General features: G+C 44.1%; 1 protein-coding gene across 1 annotated transcript in view; it reads left to right on the forward strand.

Annotated features, from left to right (window-relative positions):
* The first annotated feature begins 594 nt into the window (after positions 1-594).
* Positions 595-25,427, forward strand: part of CEP295 (centrosomal protein 295) — a 72,996-nt gene continuing 48,163 nt past the window's right edge. The window contains exons 1-2 of the mRNA XM_042862456.1: positions 595-631; positions 5,642-6,462. Coding sequence (XP_042718390.1) covers positions 595-631; positions 5,642-6,462 — 858 coding nt within the window. The remainder of the gene's footprint in view (positions 632-5,641; positions 6,463-25,427) is intronic.

Consider the following 25,427-nt stretch of genomic DNA (forward strand, 5'->3'; position numbering starts at 1 on the left):
TAAGCTTTCCCACTCCAAAGTGGGCCACACTGCCATGGCAGGCGTGCTGCATTTACAGCAAGACCCGATGCAGTAAGGTGCACAGGTCTCTAGAAAATGGACTCTTGAGATGCAAAGAACTTCATTGAGTTTCAATAATGGGTTTAGCCTGCTCTTTGGACCTGCTGCAAAGCACTGCACTGTGGCCAGAGAAGGGCTCTCTGTGTACACAAAGCCAAGGTGCCAAACAAAATCAAACTGACAGAGGGTGTAAAACCAGTGAGAGCCATTTATAAATAGAAAGCAGTCTGCGAGCGTGACAAATATACACCCGAGGTCTGCATCCAAGGCATGATTATCCATACCACTAGCACAGAACAAAGCCTGGAATCAAGACGGGCTGTATGCAAGACTTTTCTGTTTGGCAATGTAAACATCATGGAGCTTTATTAAAGACCCTTAGACCTTTATCAGAGAGCCTAACTGAAGGCAGATACTACCCAAGCATTGAAGCCTCCCACCTCAGCCCGCTTGATCTTTTCCTGAGGAGCTCTTCTTTCCTTTACACAGGTGGTAACGATACTGCAGGGCTTTTCTCAGTCTGTTGCAGCTGCCATGGGCATGAGAGGCATTAAGAAGACTTTGCCTGCAGGTAGGGTGGGTGGGTTCTGGCTCATGCAGGTGGGCACTGGGTTGTGCAGAAGGGCAGGAGGCGAGCGGGCACGGCTTGGTGAGCTGGCCAGCTGTGCAGCAGAAGGAATGCTGATGCTCATTACCAGACTCATCAGTGCCTGGGAACTGGGCTAGAACATGAACTCGTGTCTGCTGCCTTCAGCCTTACTGCCTGCTAGCCTCTTATCTTCTCCCTTTCACTATTTTTATCTTGTTTGGTTTCTGCATGTTTTGCATTAGACTTTTTCTAATGATCCTTCTCTGTGCAGTCCAGTTGTGTGTGTATTTCTTCCCTTTTTACCCCCAGCTGTTCTTTGTCTCTGATTTTTTTTCAGTTGTATCATTAGATTTTTTTTCTCCTTCTGTGCTTCCCTCCCACAACGTTGTTTACATTTGTTCTTCCTTTACTTTCATCTTCTTATATTTTTTGCCTTTTAACTCTTATCCTTAGAGGAACCCAGCTTTACTTTTGGAGACCAGCCCTTTCTTATTGATTGCCAGCTGCTTTTTTTGAAACTAATTTGCATTCTCTGCTCTTGTTGTGCCAGACAGAGGACCAGTGATTTTGAGTAGAGCTCTTTCCCCAAAGGCTTTGCTTGGAAATTGTCTCTGTATTTCACAAAAAGAGTGGAAAATAAAGAGCAGCATCAGTGCAAAAGCTGCTTCTGCCTAAGCAAATGTGTTGGTGTCTTTGTCACATGAAGAGCAGAAATGTGGCCTGTCCTGCTGCAGGCACAGATGACTTCTTTGGGCTGAAATGAGCTGCTGGGGTAGGGGGGGTGCAGAATGTTTGGCCTTGTGTTTACTGACACTGGCACCCTTTGGACTCCGGCAGCAACAAACCAATCCATTTGGGTTGGGGCAATTTATTGAGGTGGTACTTTTGTTCACAAGCACTTGTTTAGCTGTGTGTTTGTTTTGTTTTGTTTTCCTGTGCCGTGAGTAGCTCTAAAAAATTAAGAGTGCAAATACACTACAGATAGAGAGTTGAGCTGTAGCTGTATGATGGCTAAACTGGGAGGTTGACACAGTGAGTCTTCCTATTATCTTGTCCCATTTTTAAAAGCCAGTTGCAGAGGAAATACATCATGGTCATAGCAGCCTTCCATTGCAGCTATCCTAGACAATGCTCGATATAAAAAGGAAAATAAAGGTATTTTGGTACTGTTAGCTGACTGCACAAGAGAAACCAAACAGAAATAAAATTAAAAAAAGACTCATATTGCAGTTGAGTGCCACGAATCAGTGACCATGCCTTCCATCTGCACACTCAGTCCTGGTTTCACTGACACCCTCTGCCAAACGTTTGGACCTCAGGTCGCTATCTTGCATATACTTTCAGTGTGGCTACCAGCATCAAGGAAGGCAAGCAGGTATTTTTCTCAAAAGCCTTTCAGCCCCAAGGAGTACCATCAACAAATGGCACAAAATAAATCCTTTGACTGGAAATATTTTCAGCAGCTGCTGAAAAAGCACACAATAATTAGACAGGGTGGACAGTGGTGTCATCTGCACTCACGTGAAACTGCAAGGAAGGACTTATCAGTGCATTGTAGTTATTTAGATTAGCTTTTGACCAGCATGTTGGTGGACCAGAGAGAGGTGGCTCTGTCAAGTCACTAATATATTAAAAATTGTGTTTATGCTTTCATGAGTCCTATGAAGAAAGGTTGAGGGAACTGGGCTTGTTTAGCTTGGAGAAGAGAAAGCTGTGGGGAGACCTCAGTGTGGCCTTCCAGTACTTGAAGGGAGCGTATAAACAGGAGGGTATGACTGTTTACAAGGGTGGATAGTGATAGGACAAGGGGGAATGGTGTCAAACTGAGACAGGGGAGGTTTAGGTCAGACATGAGGAGGAAGTTTTTCACACAGAGGGTGGTGACGCACTGGAACAGGCTGCCCAAGGAGGCTGTGGATGCCCCATGCCTGCAGGCATTCAAGGCCAGGCTGGATGTGGCTCTGGGCAGCCTGGTCTGCTGGCTGGTAACCCTGCACATAGCAGGGGGTTGGAACTAGGGGACCACTGTGGTCCTTTTCAACCCAGGCCATTCTGTGATTCTATGTTAACTCCCATACAGAACAATTTAAATGCTCTGCATCCTATGCTTCAAGAAATTCCACAAGATTTCTAATGAACAGAGTGATCAGGAACTTCTAGCCACACTGACATCTAAAAGCACAAAACTCCCATTTTAAAGGAGAAAGAAGTAACTAACTTCTTTGCAACTAAAAGCAGCATAAAAGAAATCAAATGAAGCTGGACAGAGGAGAGTGAAAAACCCTGAGACCAAACCAGGGCTAGGGCAAAAGGCAACAAAGGGAACAGCATCACACATCTCATCCCCCCAGAACACCCTAAGAGCTCACAAACACCCCATCTCCAGCTGTTTGCCATAGCCAGTACAGAGAGCCTTCTTCCTCTGTTGCCTACAGCAATTCCTGCGTTTGTCTTAACAAGAAAATAATCTCTAACTAACATAAAAAAATAGAGGAGAAACCTGCAGCATTGCAGAGGATCACAATGACAACCTCTGGCCCACCACTACTGCTAAGGCAATGACAGCATTTTAACAGCACATCTCCCCGAGGCAGCAGCAGGTGAGAACTCTGTACAGTGAAAGAGATGCCCTTGCACATTAGCATGGCCTATTAGCCACAAACAGGATTAAGAGCTCAGCAAATCCTCACAGAGCCCACATCTGTCAAGCTATTTCCCATATGGACGGAAAGGAAGGTAGCTTCTCAGCTTTAACGAGCACTTAAGGGAAAGCTGATACTACAATAATTAAAAAAAAGAAAACTAAAGGAAGGGGGAGAACAACACAGAACATCACAACCACAGAGGCTCCTCAGTATATAGCACCTCATGATAAATCGCCACCTGGTAAAAGAGCAGCCCTGCTGTTGCCTTGGTGGCCTCTACAGCACTCACCTCAGAGGCCTTTCAAGAAGACCACAGCAAAGATCTGCTTGGCAGACATTTCTTGAAGCACAGCAGTCAAGTGTCAAAAAAGCAGAGAAATCCAGATCTGCACACAACACAGAATTGCTAGGGGACAACGTGGGCATCAGTCATCCATAGATACTCCTTGCAGCACACGATGGAGGGACTAACAGGAAAACAGGCAGAATGTTTTGCTCTGGAGCAAGCAGCTCCAGAGTCAAAAAATGCCAGGGCCATTCCCAAGGAGCTCAGACTTCAGGAGCAGATGGGACATGGAGCTGTGAGGTATGGCAAACACAGCCCGATTCAGCAGAGAGAATTAGTGCTCAGTTCTCTCAAACCCTGATACCAAAAGATGAATTATCTTCCTGTAAGCGCAGTCCTTGTGACAGCACCGCTCCCTGCTGAACCAGGGCTGTGACTCCTAGTGGAGAAAACTCTCCCTTTTCAGTTCCCCTGAATCACTGCCTCTAAGTAGAGCACACACCATCAGGCCAAGTCCTGCTGGATTCAAAGCTAACAGGGAAGGGAGAAAGATGATGGAGGAGGAAAATATGTAACAAAAACAGAGGAGGAAACTGCTTTACATCGCACATGAAGTTCCGCAGCCAGATTTACTGTCCAGCCTATTTACCATCCCATAAGACAGCTGATATCACCTAATCAGCATGTATATACATACAGGAGCATTTCACTGTCTAATGCACAGAGAAACATGATTAGATTGGATTAAAAAAGAGATTATTTTGCTAGCACACTGCTCTAGGAGCGACTAGAGGAAACAGCCCACTCTCTCACCTGTACACAGCACACACCTCCAAATGCGCAGCCAGCAAGGGTGACCGACAGCCACCTCACACAGTGCGAGCTGTGCTGCAGCCCGCTGCTCTGGGATAGCTTCAAAGCCTGACTGCTCCTCCCCAGACAGATGCAGCCATGCAGTCACTGATAAGTATGGCTCCAGTGGATTGGTCCCACCGCTCTGAGAGCACTGGTCACAGCACACAGGGATGCTCCACGAGCTAAGGGCTGTACAAACAGGGCTTTCCAAACCCACCCTCACAGCACCTGAAGGTGCTGTTAATGGCTCATTTTCACCTCTATCAGTGCCGCCTGTACCTTTTGCTTTGGGTCAACACCTTCATCACAACCTGACTGAAGAGCAAAAACCTCTGCAAGCCTGTGCTGGAAAGAGCACTGCAGAAACAGGTGATTCCCAGAAAGTCCTGTCATAAAAGCACAGAATCACAGAATGGTTTGGGTTGGAAGGGACCTCCGAGATTACCTAGGATCAACCCCCTGTCCCGGCAGAAAGAGTACGTGACAACAGCACCCCACATCATGCTGGTCAACTCTGCCTCTACATTTCCCACACAGCACAAGGGAAGGGTGCAGCCTGATCTGCTCCAAGAGTGAGCTGTTCATTTATGGAGAAAAACGGCTGAGGTTTCCATGTGCGATGCTTGAGGACAGCCCAGAACTGCTGTCCTCCTAACTTCAGCCTTTCGGGACTGCATGGTATAAACAGGCCACTACAGGACAGAGAGCAAAAAGTTCTTGCAAAAGCACTAACAAGAAACTCATCCCACTTTTTTTTTTTTTTTTTAAATAAGGCAATGGGGAATTCCCAGCAGACTTTTATTCCATTATAAAGAAGCAGTCTGATCACAGCTAAAAAGAACAGAGCTTTGCAGATGGAGGCAGAGGAGCTGACACAGATGTCGGGACCACGCAAGGGAGACCTCCATATCACCGAACATTTCTTTCCCCCTCTTTTAATCGCAGATTTGAAGCTCGGGCTCTTTAGAAACACACACGGGAAGAAAACGACTTGCTCTCCAGGTGCCCAATAAAAAAAAAAAGAACCGAAGAAAAGCTCCGAATTGCGCTCCTGTCAGCCTCGGCGGGGACAGCGCCGGAACAAACGGCAGCCGCGCTGAGATACAGAGCGAAGCCGCGTTTCCACGTTCAGAACGGATCATCTCGGTTCCCCCCGACCCGGCTCACCTTTAAAGGCTTTTCTGAGGTTCTCCGATCCCCCGCCAGGCTGCACAAACGCGGCTCCCCGCTCGTCTCCCACACGCAACAGCACTCGCGGCCGGAGAACTGAAATTCCGAATAAAGTGAAGGCGATCGAGGAAGCCGCGGGGCTTTCCAAGAGCTGCTCTCCTCGCGGATCCCCGAAGGAGCCGCGGCTCAGTCCGGCGGCACAGCCGCGCACCGCCCCGTCCCGTCCGGCCGCCGCTCTCCCCCCAGCGGGCCGCCCGCGCACCGCCGCCCGCAAACTTTGTGCTTCCTCCCCGCGGCGCTCCGCCAGCGGCGCTGGGAGCCGCAGGAAGTCGGCCCGCACGGAGCCCCGCCGGCGCCGCGCCTCTCCCGGAGAGGCTCCCCGCACCTCGGGACGGCGGCCCCGCGCGCCCTTACCCGGAGTTGCGTTCGCCAGAGAGAGAGAGAGAGGGGCAGAGCGCGAAGCGGCTGCCGGCAACTTCCCCGCTCCGCCGCACGTGGGGCTGAGGCGCTCCGCTCTCCGCAGAGGACGTGGCAGCTCCCTCCTCCTCCCTCCTTCCCCGGCCGAGCCGCGCCGGAGGCTCCTCCCGGCCCCGCTGTGGCGGAACGCGGGGCGCCCTCTGCCGCATGCCGGGGGCGCTGCCTGCCCGCCGCCGGGGGGACGCGGTGCTGCGGCGGGAAGCGGAGAGAGCGGCCGGCACGGCGCGGGGCCGCGGGTGGGCGGGAGCGATGAGGGGCGGGAGCGGTATGGGCCTCCTTCGCGTCAGAGTGGCGCGGTGCTGAGGAAAGGAGCGGGGTTCGGCTGCCTGCGGTGTTGGGAGAAAAACTCTCTTCCAACACAGGTGGTGTTGCGTTTATTGGTTAGTTAGAAGTGAGAAGGCAAAAATGTAGAGTGTATCAGCGGGAGGGAAGCTTGTTACACACGCTCTGAAGTAATTGGCCCAAAACAAACACAGACATCCCAGAATGTCCTCCCGGAATGGGATGAGGACAGCAGGAGGGCAAAGCGGCTGAGGAGCCCCGCCACAGCCTCAGCTGTCTGAGCCAGCAGGAGCCAACATCTGTGCCACAGAATCATAGAACGGCTTGGGTTGGAAGGGACTGCAAGGATCATCAAGTTCCAACTCCAGTGCTACAGGCAGAGCCACCAACCTCCAGATCTGGTACTAGAACAGGTTGCCCAGGGCCAAATGGGTTGGGTTGGGTTGGAAGGGCCCTTAGAATCCACCCCATCCAGCCCCAACCTCATTCCTGGGCTGGTTGGCACCCAGCAGATCAAGCTGCCCAGAGCCCCACCCGTCCACAGGGCGCGTCCATGGCTCAGGGTGCCTGCACTGCAGACATGCTCTGCTTTCATACTGAGGAGATGCCTATTGCTGTGCTCTTGAGGAGACAGGAGCTGCAGCAGGAAGGGAACAAAAGATCTCAGACATCTATTTGCATTTTCTTCTTCACAGGATTACGCGTTTGGAAAATACGTGGCGCTGCCTGGTCTGCGTGGTTTCAGAACACCTGACAGAAGTTTGCACTGAAAAGGTCATTCAGGAGGGGTCTGCCCATCCTTCAGGTTAACAGCAGGCACGAAGCCGCCCCCATGCTCACTGTGTCGCAATGTGTGGTGCCTTTCTTAGAGCTCAGAATGTTTCCTGGAAGAGCATTCAGGTCAGGCACCTTGATGTGCCCTCAGCTCAGCCTCTCACTGAGCGGTATCACAGTGTCAGGCTGGTACCTCCCACTGCACTGCTCTGCTGAAAGCATCCACTGCTTCCAGCTGGGGGCAGATGTTTAATCTCAAGGTGCACTGCCAATGTGAGATTAGAATTGGACTTTGAAGCTGTAAAGAAGCAGTGCTCCTGATGCTCCAATAACACTGAATTGCTTAGGGCTAAAGCAGAGAAGAAATCAAAACTTTCATATAATAAAAACTAAAGCATCCCTGGCACTGTGGCTATCTCAAACGGCCTTATGAATCGATGCCAGGCAAAGGGCCACCTTTAAGCTCAGCAGTGTTCTGTGCACCAGTGTACCTTTGGACATAGAGTTTTTTTAGCCAAGACACCAGAGTTATCCATAATCATTTAATGGGGCTATTGTGTATGTTTAATGATCACCTGCAGTGGCACAAGAAATGTGCTGTAACAATTATCACTTAAAGCCATTAAGGAAAGATAAAGTGCATTGTACATTGGTCTGACTCAGGTAACAGTTCAGTCAATTTAAGGTCGTGTGTTAAGAATGTGTGAATCTTTCCTGCATACCCCAGTAAAGTACATTCTGAAGGTGTAGGGAAAGACCTACCCAGCAATATCACAGAATCACAGAATGGTTTGGGTTGGAAGGGACTTCAAGGATCATGAATTTGCAACCCCCTGAACACAGGCAGGGCCACCAACCTCCCCACTTAATACTAGACCAGGCTGCCCAGGGCCCCATCCTGGCCTTGAACTCCTGCAGGCACGTGGCATCCACAATCCCTCTGGGCAGCTGTTCCAGCACCTCACCACTCTCTCTGTAAAGAACTTCCCCCCACATCCAACCTAAATCTTCCCTCCTTCAACTTAAAACCATTTCCCCTTGTCCTGCAGTTATTAACTCTTTGAAAGAGTTGATTCCCCTCCTGTTTGTAGGCTCCCTTGAGGTACTGAAAGGCTGCAATGAGGTCACCCCGCAGCCTTCTTTTCTCCTGGCTAAACAAGCCCAGCTCCCTCAGCCTGTCTTTATGGGGAAGGTGCTCCAGCCCCCTGATCATCTTTGTGGCTCTCCTCTGGACCCTCTCCATCAGCTCTCTGTCTTTCTTGTACTGGGGGCTTCAGACCCCATTACACAGTGGCTGCTGCCATCATTCTGGCTTCAGAAATGCAGTGTATCAGAAGGACGTGACTTAGGAAACGCAGTTTCATTCCTAACCTTTAAGCAGAAGGCAATACGTGAGCCATACAGGTTTTTTCCAAACTGCATCTATCTGCAATAGATATGATTAAGTGCATTTGTGTTTAGCTATTGATTTATTCACCTGGCTTCCTCAAATGTCAGATATATGTATGTTTTTTTGTCCAAGAAAAATAGGTCTGTTTGGAGTATTGATTACAACAGTGCAGCCTGCAGTACAGCTCAGCAAAAGCTTTGGTTTGCACTTCAAGACACTGCACTCTTTAATAAATAAACCTGCGCCTCCTTTGGATGTAGATGTAAAATCTGCTGCCAGGATTATATTGTAATATTTATTATTTTATTTTTAATCTAGGAAAAAAAGGCTTTTTCATATTTTTTTTTAAATCATGAGCTTGCAGTAATCTCCCCTTAAACCTGCTTAGAATTATAGATTTCTATTCAGTTTGTATTTGTAAACGAACAAAATGATGGAAAATGAATTGAAATGATTATTATTTTTTTCTATACTAATTGCAGTACAACAGCTTGTTCTGTAGTTACAAGATCAAATACAAAATGTAATGTTATGGGTGCATGCACATAAATACTACCAGGACCTTTTCCTGGAGAGTGTTTCCATTCTGGAGGAGCTCACAGCTGTAAAACCTTACAGATAGAACCATAGAATCATAGAATGGCCTGGGTTGAAAAGGACCACAGTGATCATGTAGTTTCAACCTCTGCTATGTGCAGGGTCACCAGCCACCAGACCAGGCTGCCCAGAGCCACATCCTGGCCTTGAATGCCTGCAGGCATGGGGCATCCACAGCCTCCTTGGGCAGCCTGTTCTAATGAATAATATAGGTAATGTCTTTCCCAACAGAGAAGCAGCTGCAGGTTGTCTGGGCTCTTTGGATTTGTGATTTTCACAGACTCCAGCTCTGGATCTCCTGGAAGGGTGAGGGGCCAACAGCAAAACCATCCCATCTCTGCGCAGACCCACCTCTGAGCTGTGCTGGTGTTTTTACCTTTCAGAAATTATCAAGAACTCCTCCACTTTTTCTTTATTTTTTTTCTGGTTCCACACTGGACCACAAGTGACCATTAGTTATTACTGTCAGAAAGTAGTTGAGTAGTCTCAGAAAAATGAGAGAATCCGTCTAGCTCTTCATTTGTATTCTCTGAGATGGTTTCATTATAGATGTCACTCACCAAACTGCCCCAGAGACTCTATTAAATACTCTTTGCTCTATTCTGGAGAGAGGGGACTCGTGGAGTTCAAAGTGTTGCAGAACAAGTTTCTCAAAGAGGTGCTTTTGGGAGCGAATTGGCTGTGAGCTGGAAGTACCCATATGGGGAACAAGACTTCAGAAATAAACTCTTCATGGTCTCAGATGAAAATTAAAGTTCAACATATGCACAGTAAGAATGAATTTAAGAGCAGGTAAGCAGATAAATGGGGAGGGCCAGATACAAACCAGTACAACTTGAGAAATTCTGACTGGAAGGTCTAAATTCTGACTGGAAGGTCTCATAAAAATATATTTATATCTGTAGCTCACATAGAAACTGAGCCCAGAGCTTCTGACAATCTCCATGTACAGAAAGACAGAGTAAATTATCACAGTGCTTTCTTCTGCCTGTACAAACTGTGGGTAAGCTCTTCAAACAGAATGAGTGTCTCTATTGCCAAGGCAGAACAAGTGGTGCTCACCATCACCACTCTGCAGAACTCCTTTGGAAAATGGTTTCACAATCCCACCGGTTTGCTGAGTGTAGAGACTGACAGAACCTTTAGAAGATTATGTCAGTTGTGATGGAAAACAGAAGACTGGATTTGTCTGCTGCTATAATGTCATGGCTTCACTTAAGCCAAAGAAAATATATTTATTTCTATGAGGAGAAATTCTGATCCACGGATATCTGAAGCTAAGGCTGAGATGCACTAACACACTGTCTCTCTTTCCCAGAAATTTTGTTTATAGCAAGAAAGAAGAGTTTCTTTTTCCTCAGGAAAGAATGCATAACCTACTGAAAGATGCTACCGAAATGTGACATCAGCACAGCTTTGGCTGGTCCTATCCGAAATGCACAAGAATGTTATTCAGGAACTTCTGACAGCTGATGTACATTTTGTGTGCCGGATACCCTACAATAGCTATTATATTTTGCAGGCTAATTCTGTAGTGAGCATTTACTCTTTTTACATTGCTTTTGCTGTCACGAGTGATCAAATGACAGATACACAACTGACTTGATAATAATTGAGTATGTCATCTGCCTTCAAAGGCTCACGGCTCCAAAGCTAAGACAGACTGAGAGCAGAAATGTACGGTGCTACGCTGTACTTTATCTTCCAGGTAGCTAAATATTGTGACTAAAAGTCAGATCAGACAGTGACATCTGTACCGTGTTTTACAGAAGTGAAGAGATAAGTCATGACAAAGCTTTCTTCAGCACAGACTGTTGATATAAATGCTTTGGTAGCTCTGCTTATAATTTTTCTCACTATCTATCTCCTCTTTTGGCTCTGAATTTACAAAAGCTACACCTCCAGCTCTCTACGTCAGAACCATTCTGAGAGCTGATGTTTATGCACAACATTTCCACGTTCAGTCATCATAAATACATGAGCAGCTATGTGACCCATGGATGTATGCTTGAGAAAAGATTTTCTCTGCTTTGAGATTTCTTTCTTAATGAAGAACATAACATATCAGTCAGACCTTCAAAACCTGCACTGTAAATGCAATTGCATCGTGCTGAGCAGCTTCCTGCTAAATGCTTTCAACTCCTATTGATCGTTAGGAACTGAACGCACGTGACTATTTACAGGAAGGGCTGAGACTTTTAAAGAATCAAGCACAAACTAATTTTATTGAGCTTACATACTTGTAATTACCTTCAGGTATGGTTTGACGTTTTCTTTTCATGTAAAAATATACTGAGCTGGCGAACACCTGCTGTCATTTCCTTCTGGGATTCTCGCACCAGCCATCAGCTGCCTGTTGCTGATGACGTTATCTCCAGTTTGCTACTTGCAGTGGCACAGGACAAAATGCTGGAATGTACAAAGGTTTTATGATTAGGAGTCAATGTGCAGTCCTGCAACGATCAGCAGGTAACTTGCCTCCCTTGTGTGTACAAACACGCTAATGATGTGAGCTCTTATGTTTTACCTAAATTATTGCAGCTGGATATCCAAAAGACTGACTCAGTTGAGGACTTTTTCTCTACACAATCAGGTCAATTCCAGACCATAGCTGCTGACTGCCCAATGGTCTGTTAGAGGCCTGGTGGCATTCAGCACGTAGATAGGTTTAAAGCACACCCTTTATTCTTTCTGGCACGTAACGAAGCCTTCTGCTTCCTCCTGCTGCACTGATGATCTCCTTACAGTGCTGGGGGAAGTAAAATAATGTCATTAGTAGTTATCCCCAGATACTATTAGAAAGTCACATAGCAGTATTATCAGGCTTTGTCCTTAGCATATTTAGCAGAGAGATGGATGCCGTGCTTTTTTGATGTAGACATCACTATAATTCTTTGTGATGGCCCTTCACATTTGATGGCATAGCAAAATCCAAAAGCCGTGAGTTAAAGTAGGACAGTTTCAACCTTGAAGTAAAATGCAATCTGTGAGAATGGTTAAATGGTAGGATGCCTTAGTGAGGAAGCGGTAGATTCATTATAACTTAAGTTTCTTTTAATTTAAGTACTAATATCCTTTTTATAAAATATGCATTAGTCATCTGGAGGAAATTTACAGCCCGTATGCTGGCATTATGAGCTGGAGATATTGCAGTTCCTTTTGGTCTCAGAAACTATGAATGTGCAGAATGTTTCTTCACAGGTCCTTATCTGGTGAGTACAGTTGTGTGTGCAGCCCTTGCTTTGCTCACAGCACCTGTCTCTCAGTACTGGGACAGTGTCTGTGATGCATCTCATGTGTGCGGGCCTCAGGTCAACTTTGGGCCTCAGAAGAGACACCCTTCAGGTGTGGACCTCAGAAAGGATGTGAGTGTTGGCAGAAGGAAGAGTGTCAGAAGACAATGCTTACAGTTGGGTGGAGATTCTGGCTGTATATTGGCTGATTACAGTCATGTCAATATAAGATACTTCCATGCATATCATTATAAAGATAGAATGTTTGTTTAGATCCAGTGAAGAGAATTTGGTGACTTGATCAACGCCTTGGTCTTTACCTTCCAAACTACGGTGTTTCTTGAAAGCTTGTGCAGCCTGGGGGTTGTATTGCCATGCAAAACTATGCACGCTGAATTCCAGACTGAAAACTCTTTTCTTTATTAATTAGTCTTTCAGACTTTCAGATTTCAGAATAAATGAAGGGCACTCTGTCTAGTTTCTGCAGTTCTGTCTGGGCTCATTTCCAAGGTCTTCTTTCACATTATATCATGGATATAACATCTGATATTATCCCAGAGACAAAGTTCATCAACTTTTTTTTCCCCAAGGTTTTATATTTATAGTGCAAACACATATTGAGCATTGAGAGAAGTGAAGGAGGAGATGTTCTTTAAACCTCTCCTCTTTCAGCCTCGTAACTTGCTTGAGTAGGTGCTTCTCAGCCACAGGAGCAGTCTCACACAGGCAAGATGGGCATTAAGGGCTGTTTTGGACCCAGACTCATGTGGAAACCCACAGTCAGGATGAGGGTATTTCAAATAGGACATTCCTGATTCTTCTGCCTTGGAGTTCTAATTTGGGAAATTTTCCAATGGAGATGAGTATGATTATGCACCCTAGCGGTTGAAATAATCTCTGGTTACATTTGGATTCGTTGCTACGCATATTTCCTCTTATAAAAATATTAGAGATTATCTCCTTTCACCTCCATCTAGGCACTTGTGGGTTTTTTGTGTTTTTTTTTTCTTTTTTTTTTTAATGAAATTCAATAAGAAGAAAAAATCCAATGCATTTATACTCACAGGAAACCAGTCATGCAAAGCATTCATTTAGGAATGAGATATAGTTACACTGAGTCAATATTAACACAATTACCCACTTAAACAAGCCCAGCTACTCTATGCATTACCCAATTCTCCACTGTTATATACTTACTGGTGCTATTTTTTTGTAACGTTCTTGTCTGTATTCTCTTATTCCTGTGCTTTTAAGAACTACCACTATTAGAAATATAGAAGTACAAACCGTTGTCATGGAAAACCTGCCCTAGCCATACAGATACGTTTCTTTCACTATAAGCAAAACACAAGTGTGAGATCTGGTATTTACAGCTCTGAGACACCATGGTAGATTTGGGAGAGTTGGGTTGAAAAAATTTTTTTTTAGACTGTGAAAATGTTGTAGGAAGCTCTTCTTATTCCTGATGGGACAGAAGGTTTCTGCATTCCTAGTGGGACAAAAGCTTCTGTTTATTTATTTTTTAGTACTTTTTGGAGCAGCAGGGAGATAACAGGGATGAGAATCATCTCTGTTAAATTGTAAGACAAAAATAAATTAGGCCTAGGTGAGTCATAATGTCTTATCTTAATCTATTCCAAATATTTTTCAAGGCCAAGTTGGATGGGGCCCTTGGCAACCTGCACACCGCAGGAGAACTGGGTGGGCTTTAAGGTCCCTTCCAACCTGAGCCATTCTATGATTCTGTGATGATTCTGCTTCAATTTAAACTATTCTTATATGATCTTCATTGCTAAATGACAGAGTACTGAAGGTAAAGATCAACATTTCTCATTTGAAGAATGTTCTAAGAGGAAGATTGTAATTATTTCCTGATAGAAATGGTTTTGAAAAGGATAGTTCCATATAAAAACTCCACTTCTGTAGGAATGGCACAATCACAGAAAATTGTCTTGATAAAAGGTGTAACTAATCTGTTTTAACCACCAGTTCTCAAGGATGAACACTGAAGGCTTGGAGTAAGCCTTTTTTGTGAGCCTCTGAAATCAATGGGAACCTTTTACTAACTTCTGAAGAGTGGATCAATCGTGTTTGCAAAGTGTTATAATTCAGAATATTTATGTCAAGCTCATAATACAGGTTGGAAGTAGGTTTCCAAGAGAAACCTATTCAGATCTGCCATATTCTGCTTTTATTGCCCAGCAGTTTAACAGGCACTAATGTTAATGATTAAACATCCCTCTGCACATCCATGCAGCACGTAGCTGCCTGCTTCTTCATCAGCTGTAGTTAGGTACTCCTCCACCACACTGAGCACATGCAGCCTTATTTGATCCTACAACAGCCAGAATTAACCTGCAGTGCTGCACTGGTAACAGTTACAAGTCACTTAGTAAGGCACCAGAGGCACACTGCAAAAGCAAGTAGAAAAGATGCTCCTAAGCAAAGAGGTTTGCTGCCACGTAGTGTCATGGCCCAATGGAAGCCTGCATCATTGTGCATTTCCTGCCTAGCACTCATCATACATTTTCAGTAAAGTACTTAGTAAATTAAAACTCATACTTTCCCTGGAGAATAGATGGGAAGCCCCCTCCCCTCTGCAGACACCAGGGTTTGTCTCTAGGTTTGAGACCCATAATCCCTCAGGTCCCTGTGAATATTAGTTATTCTACACAGAGCAGAATAGCTTCAGCAGAGGTGGCCAGCAGTGCCCTGTAACCTGGTCCTTCTAGTACTCTGTGGGAAAAACAAGCTCAAAGCTTGAAGCCAGAAGCAACCATGTATCCAGGACTGCATTCACATCTAGGCTCCTTATCAGAGAGCTGTTAGCTAGAACAGGCTTATCAGGACCATCCAGCTGAGCTTAGCCCAAATCTAATCTGAGCAACCTCCTAGCAGTACGTTAGTCAAAGGCCACTGCTGACATTAATATTCCTTCCTCCGGTGTTAATCGTTAGTTAGAAAAATCACTGCAGTATTATTTTCGAGGCAGAAGGAAAGAGGGTAGGGCATCCATAATGCTTGATGTGTCGTGAGAGGGATATGAAGCAGTAACTCCTTGGGAAAGCATTCTGCTGGAAATCGACATTGGCTCCATCCCTCTGCAGCTCACAACTGTGAAATGGCTGTTTTGTCGAGCTTGTCAGCAATCTGCATCACTCAGTTGTCAACACAGAGAGCCTGGGTTGGCTCACAGCGCAGCAATTTCCAGTTGATGAGCTGGTTGAACTGATACATTCACTTTGGGAAATAAACTAAGAATATTCTCATTTTGAGTGAAGCTAGCACTGCATGAATATCCCCCTCAACTAAAAGAGAGACAGAACCGGAGTGTGCATAAGACAAGGTGTGATTAGCAGGAGGGAGAGAAAGAAAGACAACATATCTTTGGAGGGAATTGTTTCATTCATTTTTTCTTGGATATTCCCTAAGGAGATTCTGTTTTCTGTATTGGTTGTGTATGCCATTTGAAGCCAATGAGAACTCATTCTTTCACTTTTTCCCCAGCTCCTGTTTCTCCTCACAATGCATTCACTGCCTGACTGTGGGTATAAATTAGCAGTTGTGTGCAGGCTGCATTTCTTCTCCAAAGAAGAGAGGTCATTTCTTTGTAAATATGGAATCAAAGACTCGTGAATTAATGACTCTCCACGATAGCCAAGCTGGACACAGGAGGGATGAATCCTTGTATCAAGTATCAAGGACAAATATGATTTCTAAAAACAAGATGCACAAGGGCAGGAGTTAGGAACCATGCAGGTAACAGCAAGCCTCACTCCATTGCTTGGATGCTGGAGCAAGGCAGGCTGAAGTTGAATGGTATAGTGGTAATAAGAACAATTCATTGTTTAGCACTGCTCTTATCGGCGGTACTTCATCATTTTCTGGTGCAGGAAAAGAAGGAACTCAGTTTTCTCTTTTATTTTTTTACTTTTTTTCAGTAATGTGGCATGCACAGAAGGAATCCCTCATATTCTATGTAATCTGTTACTGTTAGCATTTTCTGCCACTGGCATTCATTCTCCTTACTGCTTCTCCTTCTCTTGCTGCTACATTTGCCATGGGTCTGAGCATGTAATAGTGATGCAGTACATGTTAGCACAAAGATCAGAGCCGTCTCTCACTACCTTGCTGCAACAGCTGCTGCAAAAACACGCTTTATATTCCTGTTTCTGTTTGACAGAAAAATCATCCTGAAAACCTTTAGACAAATTAAACATTCCTAATGTGCAGCATTTAATGTCAAACTTTCATATTTTATGATTTTTTTTTTCTGTCAACTTGATACGGAGTACGTATAATTGGTAGCCTTAAAATCCTGCAGTGTTAAATGAGCCTTCAAAACTCGGGGCTTATTTTGTTTCTGGTATTGATACCAATCCTTAATTACGCTGGCATTGTGTAACTATCTCAGCACACCCTTATCTGTCGGGTTGGACTTTGTTTCACATTGCATATTTACAGTTGGAGGCTTGACAAGAGGCAGAAGCAATCAAATTGTATTGTCTGGCACAGCATTGGGAAACCGCCAGGTCTCTCGTGCAAAATATTAATAATAGACTGTGTGCTGCCTTTGTAAAACAAAAACATGCCTTGCTTAAACTGCTTAAAAGTTGCATCTCATGTGATGCTGTCAGTATGGGGCCCCAGTGTCAGACATCTAAAGGCGTCTTAATCTTTGTAGAGCTTTTTTCCTTGCAAATCACGCTGTAAGCTCCTGCTGCTGATCTCAGGGTAAGATGCTTACATTAAACAGTTGCTGCAGATAGGAAGGAGCCAACTGTTGCTGGGCAGAAGACGAGCCTGTGAGCCACAAAAGAGCTGACGTTGGGAAGGAATAGACTGCTCCTGCAAGGGGAGGGAGCTGTTCAGGTCCAAGCTTGAATTTAGAGACCTGTCTGGAAACACAAGGTGCTACTGCTGCTCTAAGTTCCTTGAGAGCCAGGCACTTGATTGCTGCATCTGGCAACAGCTGGGAAGAGCTCACACAGGTATATCTCTGTCTCTTGCTGAGATTGATCCAAGGAGGCAGGGATACAACCAGTTCTATTAAGTGGGGGGGAAAAAAAAAAACAAACAAAACAAAAAACCAGAAAGATTTATGAAGAGGCAGCAAAAGATATTTAAAAGGCATTCACAGAGTTGTTAAGAAAGACTTCAGAAATACATGAAGCCACTTCAGGGACTTTGCATTCTAGATATATAACTACTCCATAGCACGTTTTCTATAATCCATCAAGGCCTAAATATTTGGATTGAAGGTCATGCAGCACAGCAAGCTGGATTTTATTAATCTCACCAGAAGAATGAGAAAAGGCTAAATATGAACCACCAGAAATGCAGATGTCAGGAAAGAGAGGAACAGCAAGTCCCAGCAATATGCTTGCAGAGCATATCTTGTCTTCATTAGGAAATGCAGAGCCCATCAGCTTGGCATGGATCCTGGCTGGATAGCAGTTTGTTAGCAATGATTTGTTAGCACTGATGGAATGCTCCCTCTACATTAATTCCTAATGGATTATTGCAAAATGTTCTGTAATGATGACGTGCTTGAGCTGTTAATTGATTATTAAATGCCTTAAGAGCTTTATGAAAAGCATAAGAGAAAATTATTGGATCACGCTGCTCATTATCTTTAAAGAAAATGAATACGCTGCATTTCCAACTGGCTTGTAAACCTCTTTTGTTTGGAAATAGATCCATGTCACAATCTTTCTGTCTGGTAATATCAATGACTGCCACCTGCTCAAATGGATTTGTGTTCTGACAGCTTAGAGGCCCGTACCGAGCTGTCAACTGGAGTTGTTCCCATTGACTGCAGGAGTTGGGGCACTGCTTGCTTGCCTAAGTGCAAAACAAAAGTTTGTGGAAGAGCTGGATCACATCCACATTCTTGGATTTCCGTGCTGACACAACAACCATAGGTCTCTGAAGAGAAGAGAGGTGAACATTTTTATTTCTAAAATGGAAGCATTATTATAACCCAAAAATCCCTAAATTTTGGGCCCTTCATTCGGCTGCTACTGCAGAAGCTGTGCAAACACTTGTCTTTGAACACTTGATAGTATGTTTCCTAAGGAATTTGTAACACAGATCCTGTAAGGAATCTCACCTTGGCAGCATGGGTTTTCCTCAGTTCTTGCTCTGTGCTTCTGAAAGCCACAGTGACAATGAGAGCACAATTCTGAAGGCATCAGGAGCCTACATGCTAGGTAAGCACTGGCTGATCTTACCACAGCCCAGACTGACCTGCCATTTTGCATTATGACAAGCCTCTGCTAGGAAGGAAGCTCAACAGGAGCCTGAGTGCTTTTGTGTGAACTGGGAGAATGCAGCCCTGGGTAAGTTATCACAGCATGTATCTGGTGTTATCTGAGCCTGAGAAAGAATATTCTGTGGTGTGGGGTGCTCAGCTGATGCCTGGTGCAGGGGAAAAGGCAGAGAAGAGACAGAGCAGCGTGGGGTCACATCCCCACCACGTAGACCAAAAATCCACAGGTAGATCACTGATTTTCCTTAGGGAAAACATATCACATTCTCTGTGTATCTCAGTTTTTATCACCTAAGACTCATTGTTTTCTACTACTCCAATTAATTAAATGTAAAGGTGAATAAGCAAACATCAGCCCGTGAGATAGAATCCACCTTCTTGGCTATTTGGCTAAAACAGTTCAAGGTTCAGGAAATCCAAACACTTTCTTACTCATCATATAGTAAGGTTTTTATTTATGTTTACAAAAGAAGTTTCCCACCCAGAATGTTAGACCCACCAGCATCTCTCATGCATTCAAGTGCTGCCGTGTGAGACAGATATAGATCCCACCTGATAGCTGTACTAGGAAATCTCTGACAGAGAAAGGAAAGCAGCACTTGTGGATGATGGAAATAATGAAACAGTGATAAGTATTTTCCAAACTGCCTTTACAAGTTGAGGTTCTGAATATCAGTTCTTAGCGAATTGTTCTTTGGCAACTTTACAGTAAATTATTACTTGCATAAGTCACAATAAAGAAATCAATACATACATTCCTAAAAGATACATTTTGTTTTTAAGGTTAGAGAAGCTTTCTCAGTCTCCGCTTGTCTCAAGCAAAGTTCTGGAAATGGACAACAGTCTCTGGAGTTCTGTAGAAATCTGAACAGATTTAATTTTCTGACTCAGAGTTGGCCTTGGCAACTTCAGCTTAATTGGTTTTCTTGTTGACTTTTACCCTTGGAAGGTGTTTCAGATGAGAAACAATTTCTGAATAAGTAAGTGTTTTATTTCCTATTTTGATTTTCAAAACTTAAACATCAGGAGTATCAAACTCAGTTGGAATATTAATCTCAGCAGAGGAGATTCCATGTAAATTTACATCTGTATGGTGTCACTGGTGTCAATGAATCATTACATACAAGCTGGACCTAATGTTGGTTCTGATGCCTGCAGATTCAGTATTATTTCATCTCAAATACTCAAAATTTGGTTACACTCACCTTCTTTAAGCCTCTCACCTAATTTCAAGGAGGAATTAGAACACTTATGGAATGGCTCAGCCGCAGCAAGGGGCTGCCCTGTGCAGTCATTGCCCGTTCAGCTGGTGAGTGCCACTCAAACATGGAAATTAAGGAGTAGGACTTAGACTTGTTTTCAATCTCTGTCCTGATCCTCAGTGTAAGGCTGGATTTCAGCTCCTGTTCCCAAACCTGCAGTGAGTAAACAATAGCTGACAGCTAACCATTTTTAGAATGCATACAATAGAAATAAGTAGAAAACGTGAGTTGTATTTGTGTTTTCAAGTTGTACCTCCTCACAACTAATGCTGTTGCCACACTTACTCTGAAATGAACAGATATTTTGCAAAAAGGTTTTCAGTTTTTGCAGCAAAGCGTGGCCCCTTATTTCTGCACTCAGTCTGGAGGAGTCGGTACACTCCCACTTCACTCCAGACCTCAAATGCAGTCAGGTAGTGCAAGGGCCCTGGAATAGCTGCAAATTGAAAGTGAATTCTGGGTATTCATATGTAAATGAAAGTAACTGATGTCCCATTGTGCTTTTGCTTTCAAAAATTGAAAAAAAAAAGTGGAAAAAAACCCTCCATAATAAAGTATTTGCATATAAAAAGGCTTTTAACTCACATTCTTTGCTCATTGGCAATCTTCAGAAGCCCATTATTCCTCCCTGCTGTTAAAGTTACCTAGAAAAAACATTCACATTGCTGGTCAGATGGAATTTCATAAAAAACAATTTCTTCATTTATTTCCATAGGACGCAAAGCTGGACACAGGGCTATTATTTCTAGGCACAGAGTGGTAGAACAGTGTAAGATTCTGTTTCTGTCACTGTTTGTTTTCAGATGACCCTGGCTCAAGATATAAGCGTGCCATTTATCATCATACTCACCATGCCTGGCTGTGTTTAAGAACCGTTTGGATGTGGTGCTCAGGGACGTGATTTAGCGAAGGGTTGTGAGTTAGGGTAGTATGGTTGGGTTGTGGTTGGAGCCGATGATCTTGAAGGTCTTTTCCAACCTGAGCGATTCTATGATTCTATGATTCAGTAGAAAGTCTTACTGTGAGGGAGAAGGAAGCATTGATGCGCTGAGTTTTTAATCCTGAGCGTGTAGCTGTGTGACAGGATAGCTGCGAGCAAATGGCTTCAGCTTCATTTCTGTATTACTTCTACAGGTGTAAATTTGGAATAACTCCAGGAAATCAGTGGAGTTACAGTGCTAATTCCAATGTTGCTTCCTCATCTGTAAAAGAGGTCAATGGCATTCTCCTCTCTCCTGGGGTTTGACAAGGATATTTAGGGAATGTTGACTCTGTTGTGTAAAATGCTACTACACTGTTAGTGCAGAATTTGTACTGTACAGCTGAAAGAAACTGTACTGTACAGCTGAAAGAAACGGCACACAAGGTATCATGCTCAGCCCACTCTGCTAAAGAGCCATCATAATATTTTGGCTTTCATTATAGCACCTTGTGCGATGTTTCCATGACTGCTCTCATTATAAAAAGAAGTATGGCCTGTTATATTGGGAAAGCACCCAGGTGCATATAAATAAATGAACAGCAAAACATTACTAAGTGTAAAATATGCATACATCCTCTGCTGTGCTGTTCATTTGTGACAAGTCAAAGAGAACGTCCTAAGTTTAAAATCAGCATCTCTCATTCTGCAAAGCAATTTGTTGTTATATACCTACGGTGAGGAGGAATAAAATACACATGGGCAAAACAGTGGTCCAAAAGTTAATGATTGCCAGGAGTGACCTGCAGCTTTCAGGCAATCCTTTGAACATTTCCTGTCTTGTTATTCCTGTATATAAACGAGAACCTTCTTTGTAAGAAGTAGTGAGGGTACCAGACATGAAAGCCCTGGCATATACCTATCCAATGCAAACTAGAATGTAACTTTAATTCTTAATACCTCAGAACTAGCAATTGACAAAGTGATCACAGAATCACAGAATCATAAAATGGCCAGGGTTGGAAGGGACCTCAAGGATCCTCAAGCTCCAACACCCCCCCGGCCCCCCCCCCCACACCAAAGGCAGGGCCACCAACCTCCACATTTAATACCAGACCAGGCTGCCCAGGGCCCCATCCAACCTGGCCTTGAACACCTCCAGGGATGGGGCATCCACAACCTCTCTGGGCAGCCTGTTCCAGCACCTCACCACTCTCATAGTAAAGAACTTCCCCCTGACATCCAACCTAAATCTTCCCTCCTTCAACTTAAAACCATTTCCCCTTGTCCTGCTGTTATCTACACTTGTAAAGATTTGATGTTGTGAAACTGTCACAAAGTAACTGGGAGCAAGGAAAACTGCAATAACAATGCTTTGCACTTCAGTTCTCAATGCACTTTACAAAAAATAACTGTATTGTTCCTATTTTGCAAGTTTGGAAAGTGATGCAACTTGAGCAAGTGCACTGTCAGAATAAAGTGGATGGAGAATGATGTGGGGGAAGACCACACAGGGAAGAGCAGAGTGGGAGTGAGGCCACCACTTCCGGAGGCCATCCCACAGAGCTGCTCCCATTACTGCTGTTGCCGTGGAAAAGCTGGCCTGCCAAACAACCAGAGAGGTGCTACATAAAATTCCATCCCCTGATTAGAGAACCGCTCCTTGGGAATCACTTTCTTAAGTGTTTGGATCTCCTTTTTCCTTCCAAATGACAATATTTAAACAGGATCTCAAGCTGGCTTGTACAATTATGCTGTGATAGCAGCATTGCTACCGGTTCCACATTGTCAGACTGCTTACAGTGGTCTCATCGATGTGATATAAGAAAGACAAGCTAAAGCATGTTTTGTTGCAAAAATATCTGTGATAAGAAGCAAAGGTATTACAACAAATGCTGAAAATTACACACTGGGAAGAGATTTTCTTTCCAAAATCAGGTGCTTGGATATCCACATGATAAAAGAAAAAGAAGCCACAATATTTCCTATAACAATTTAATGTTGGAAATAAATTAATCAAGTGATTTTTCCTGTAGCCTCTATGAACTGGCAATAGCACTGGTTTGGACAACCTGTCCTGAAAAAGAGCTCATTATAACTAATTGGATTGTATTGTATGATAAAATTATGAATTTTATGTCCAATTAGAAAAATACTCAGTGGTGCTCATTACTTGATTCCAGTGGTGGATGTCTGCCAGGATACATGTAACTAAAATGTGCATTTGGGTTAGGTTAATAGATTTTGAGAGCAGAATCAGCTCTGACAACAGAGAAGTCATCTATTAGAAGCAGTAACTCAGAGATCACAGCAAAACTGCTTGTTAAAAAAAATCATGAATTTGGGAAAACATCAACGTTTATGGAAATTTATTATGTCTGATTTAAACAGATGGCTTAGCAGAAGAGGTGAGGATTTCTTAAGAGCTTGTGACTTGACCACAGTGAATCAAAATGATTGAACACATGTCTCAAAGTACAAAATACAGCTTATATCTTTCCCTACAGTCAAAAGCAAAGACAAAATAGACACTTAAATGATGCACAGGTGAACTCAAGAGCACCTATATATGCACTGCTCACAATTATAGAATCATAGAATCACAAGATCACCAAGGTTGGAAAAGGTCTCCAAGATCATCCAGTGCAATTGTCCACCTAACACAGTATTTCCCACTAAACAGTGTCCCTTAGTACAGCATCTCCATGTCTCTTGAACACCTCCAGGGGCAGTGACTCCACCACCTCCACCAGCTCCTAACCACTCTTTCAGAGAAGAAATTTTTCCTAATATCCAACCTCAGCCTCCCCGGAGCAACTTGAGGCCATTCCTTCTAGTTCTGTCACTAGCTAAGCAAGAGGCTGACCCCCATCTTGTCATAATCTCCTTTCAGGCAGTTGTAGAGAGTGATAAGATCTCCCAGAGCCTCCTCTTCTCCAGACTGACCAATCCCTGTTCCCTCAGCGCTCCCTGTAAAACTCCTGCTCCTGTTCCTCACAGCTTTGTAGTCTTTTTCTGGACACACTCCAGGGCCTCAATGTCTTTCTAGTAGTGAGGGCCCAAAACTGAACACAGCAGTTGAGGTGCAGCCTCACCAGGGTCGAGTACATTCAGAACAAAATTAAAAAATTGAGGACTGAAAACTGATTGAACTTCCACGCCTAGACAGTGGCACAAAAAAGTCCGTGCCAGGAATAAGTGAAGTATCCCGAAGGTCAATACTGGATCCAGTCCTGTTCAACATCTTTGTTAATGATCTGGATGAAGGAGGTAGAGTGCACCCTCAGTAATCCCAGACATGACACAGAACGGGGAGGAGTGGCTGGTTCACCAGAGGGCTGTGCAGACATCGAGAGAAACCTTGACATGCTGAAGAGGTAGGCAGGCAGAACTCTTGAAGTTCAACAAGAACTGCAGAGTCCAACATGTGGGGAGGGAACACGTGGAGTACACCCAGCTGGAAAGCTGCTCTGCAGAAAAGGGCCTGGAGGTCCTGGAGGGCACCAACTTGAACACCAGCCAGCAGCGTGGCCTTGCTGCTAAGAAGGCTGATGTTGTATAATTCTGTCTCATTTATCACAAAACAACATTTATTTAATGTGGTATAAAATCTAGCTTTGAGCAGAGGACTGAGCAATAGACTTACACACAATGACAAATGCTGATTGGCCTCGTGTGCATAAAATTTAACCTTGGTCATTCTCCTTCATCCAAAATATAATGCTGTCTGGCACTGATTCATGCCTAGCTGCTCTTTGCTACCTGCAAAGGAATGAGCTGTCTGACCAGCCAACCCAGTCTGCGTGAGAGGAAGCTGATAGATGGCATGCAATAGGGCTTTATTTGTTCCTCAGTATGTGTTTATCCTGCATCACAGAATATCTATTTGTCAAATATTAATTGAATTCTCCAACATTTGGCATATTTGCATAACTATTATGAAATGAGGCATTATGTCTCTTGGCATCATATGCATTTCCCTTAGATGGTGTCTCTTTGATCCATTAATCATGTTTCCTGTATCCTCCCTCTGAAGCTTAATTGCACACATCCTACAGAACCCACTCACAAAGAAAGAAATTAGCTCTATGTAAATCTAAGGTTATTACTTTGCATCTATAAATGTGAAATGATTAAACTATCCTCTAAAAAGGACAGCAATAAAGTTATAGACAAGCAACAATCACTTAAGAAAGCAGACTGAAGTAATTTTATTGGGCCGGTGGGAAAGAATAGTTTTCCTTTGCCAAGGACATTACAGGATCAAATAATACTGCTGTCCTGGTCTTTCTCCACTACTGCTTCAGTCCCCTTTAATGATTTCATTGTTACTTTATTATCGGAAATAAAATGTCTGATCCAACAGAAGCCTCCAGTTGTGAGGCTGCTGTAGGATCACATGGGTTGGTGCATCAGTTTCCCATGCAGCTCCTAGGCATTACTGAGCACTCAGTGTATGAGCCAGGGATGTCAGAACACTTACAGGCAGCCACTTAAAGTCAAAGCTGCAGCTACCTAGCACAGCTTGATAGAAACTGCTGTCACAAGGAATGCACCTTCAATCTGCCCTCTCACACCTGCAGGAAGATGCTTTTCAGGAAATATACCCTTGTCCTC

The sequence above is a fragment of the Lagopus leucura genome, unplaced genomic scaffold (assembly GCF_019238085.1).
Source record: "Lagopus leucura isolate 7727_CA_CO unplaced genomic scaffold, USGS_WTPT01 Super-Scaffold_702, whole genome shotgun sequence".
NCBI classification, from domain to species: Eukaryota; Metazoa; Chordata; class Aves; order Galliformes; family Phasianidae; genus Lagopus; species Lagopus leucura.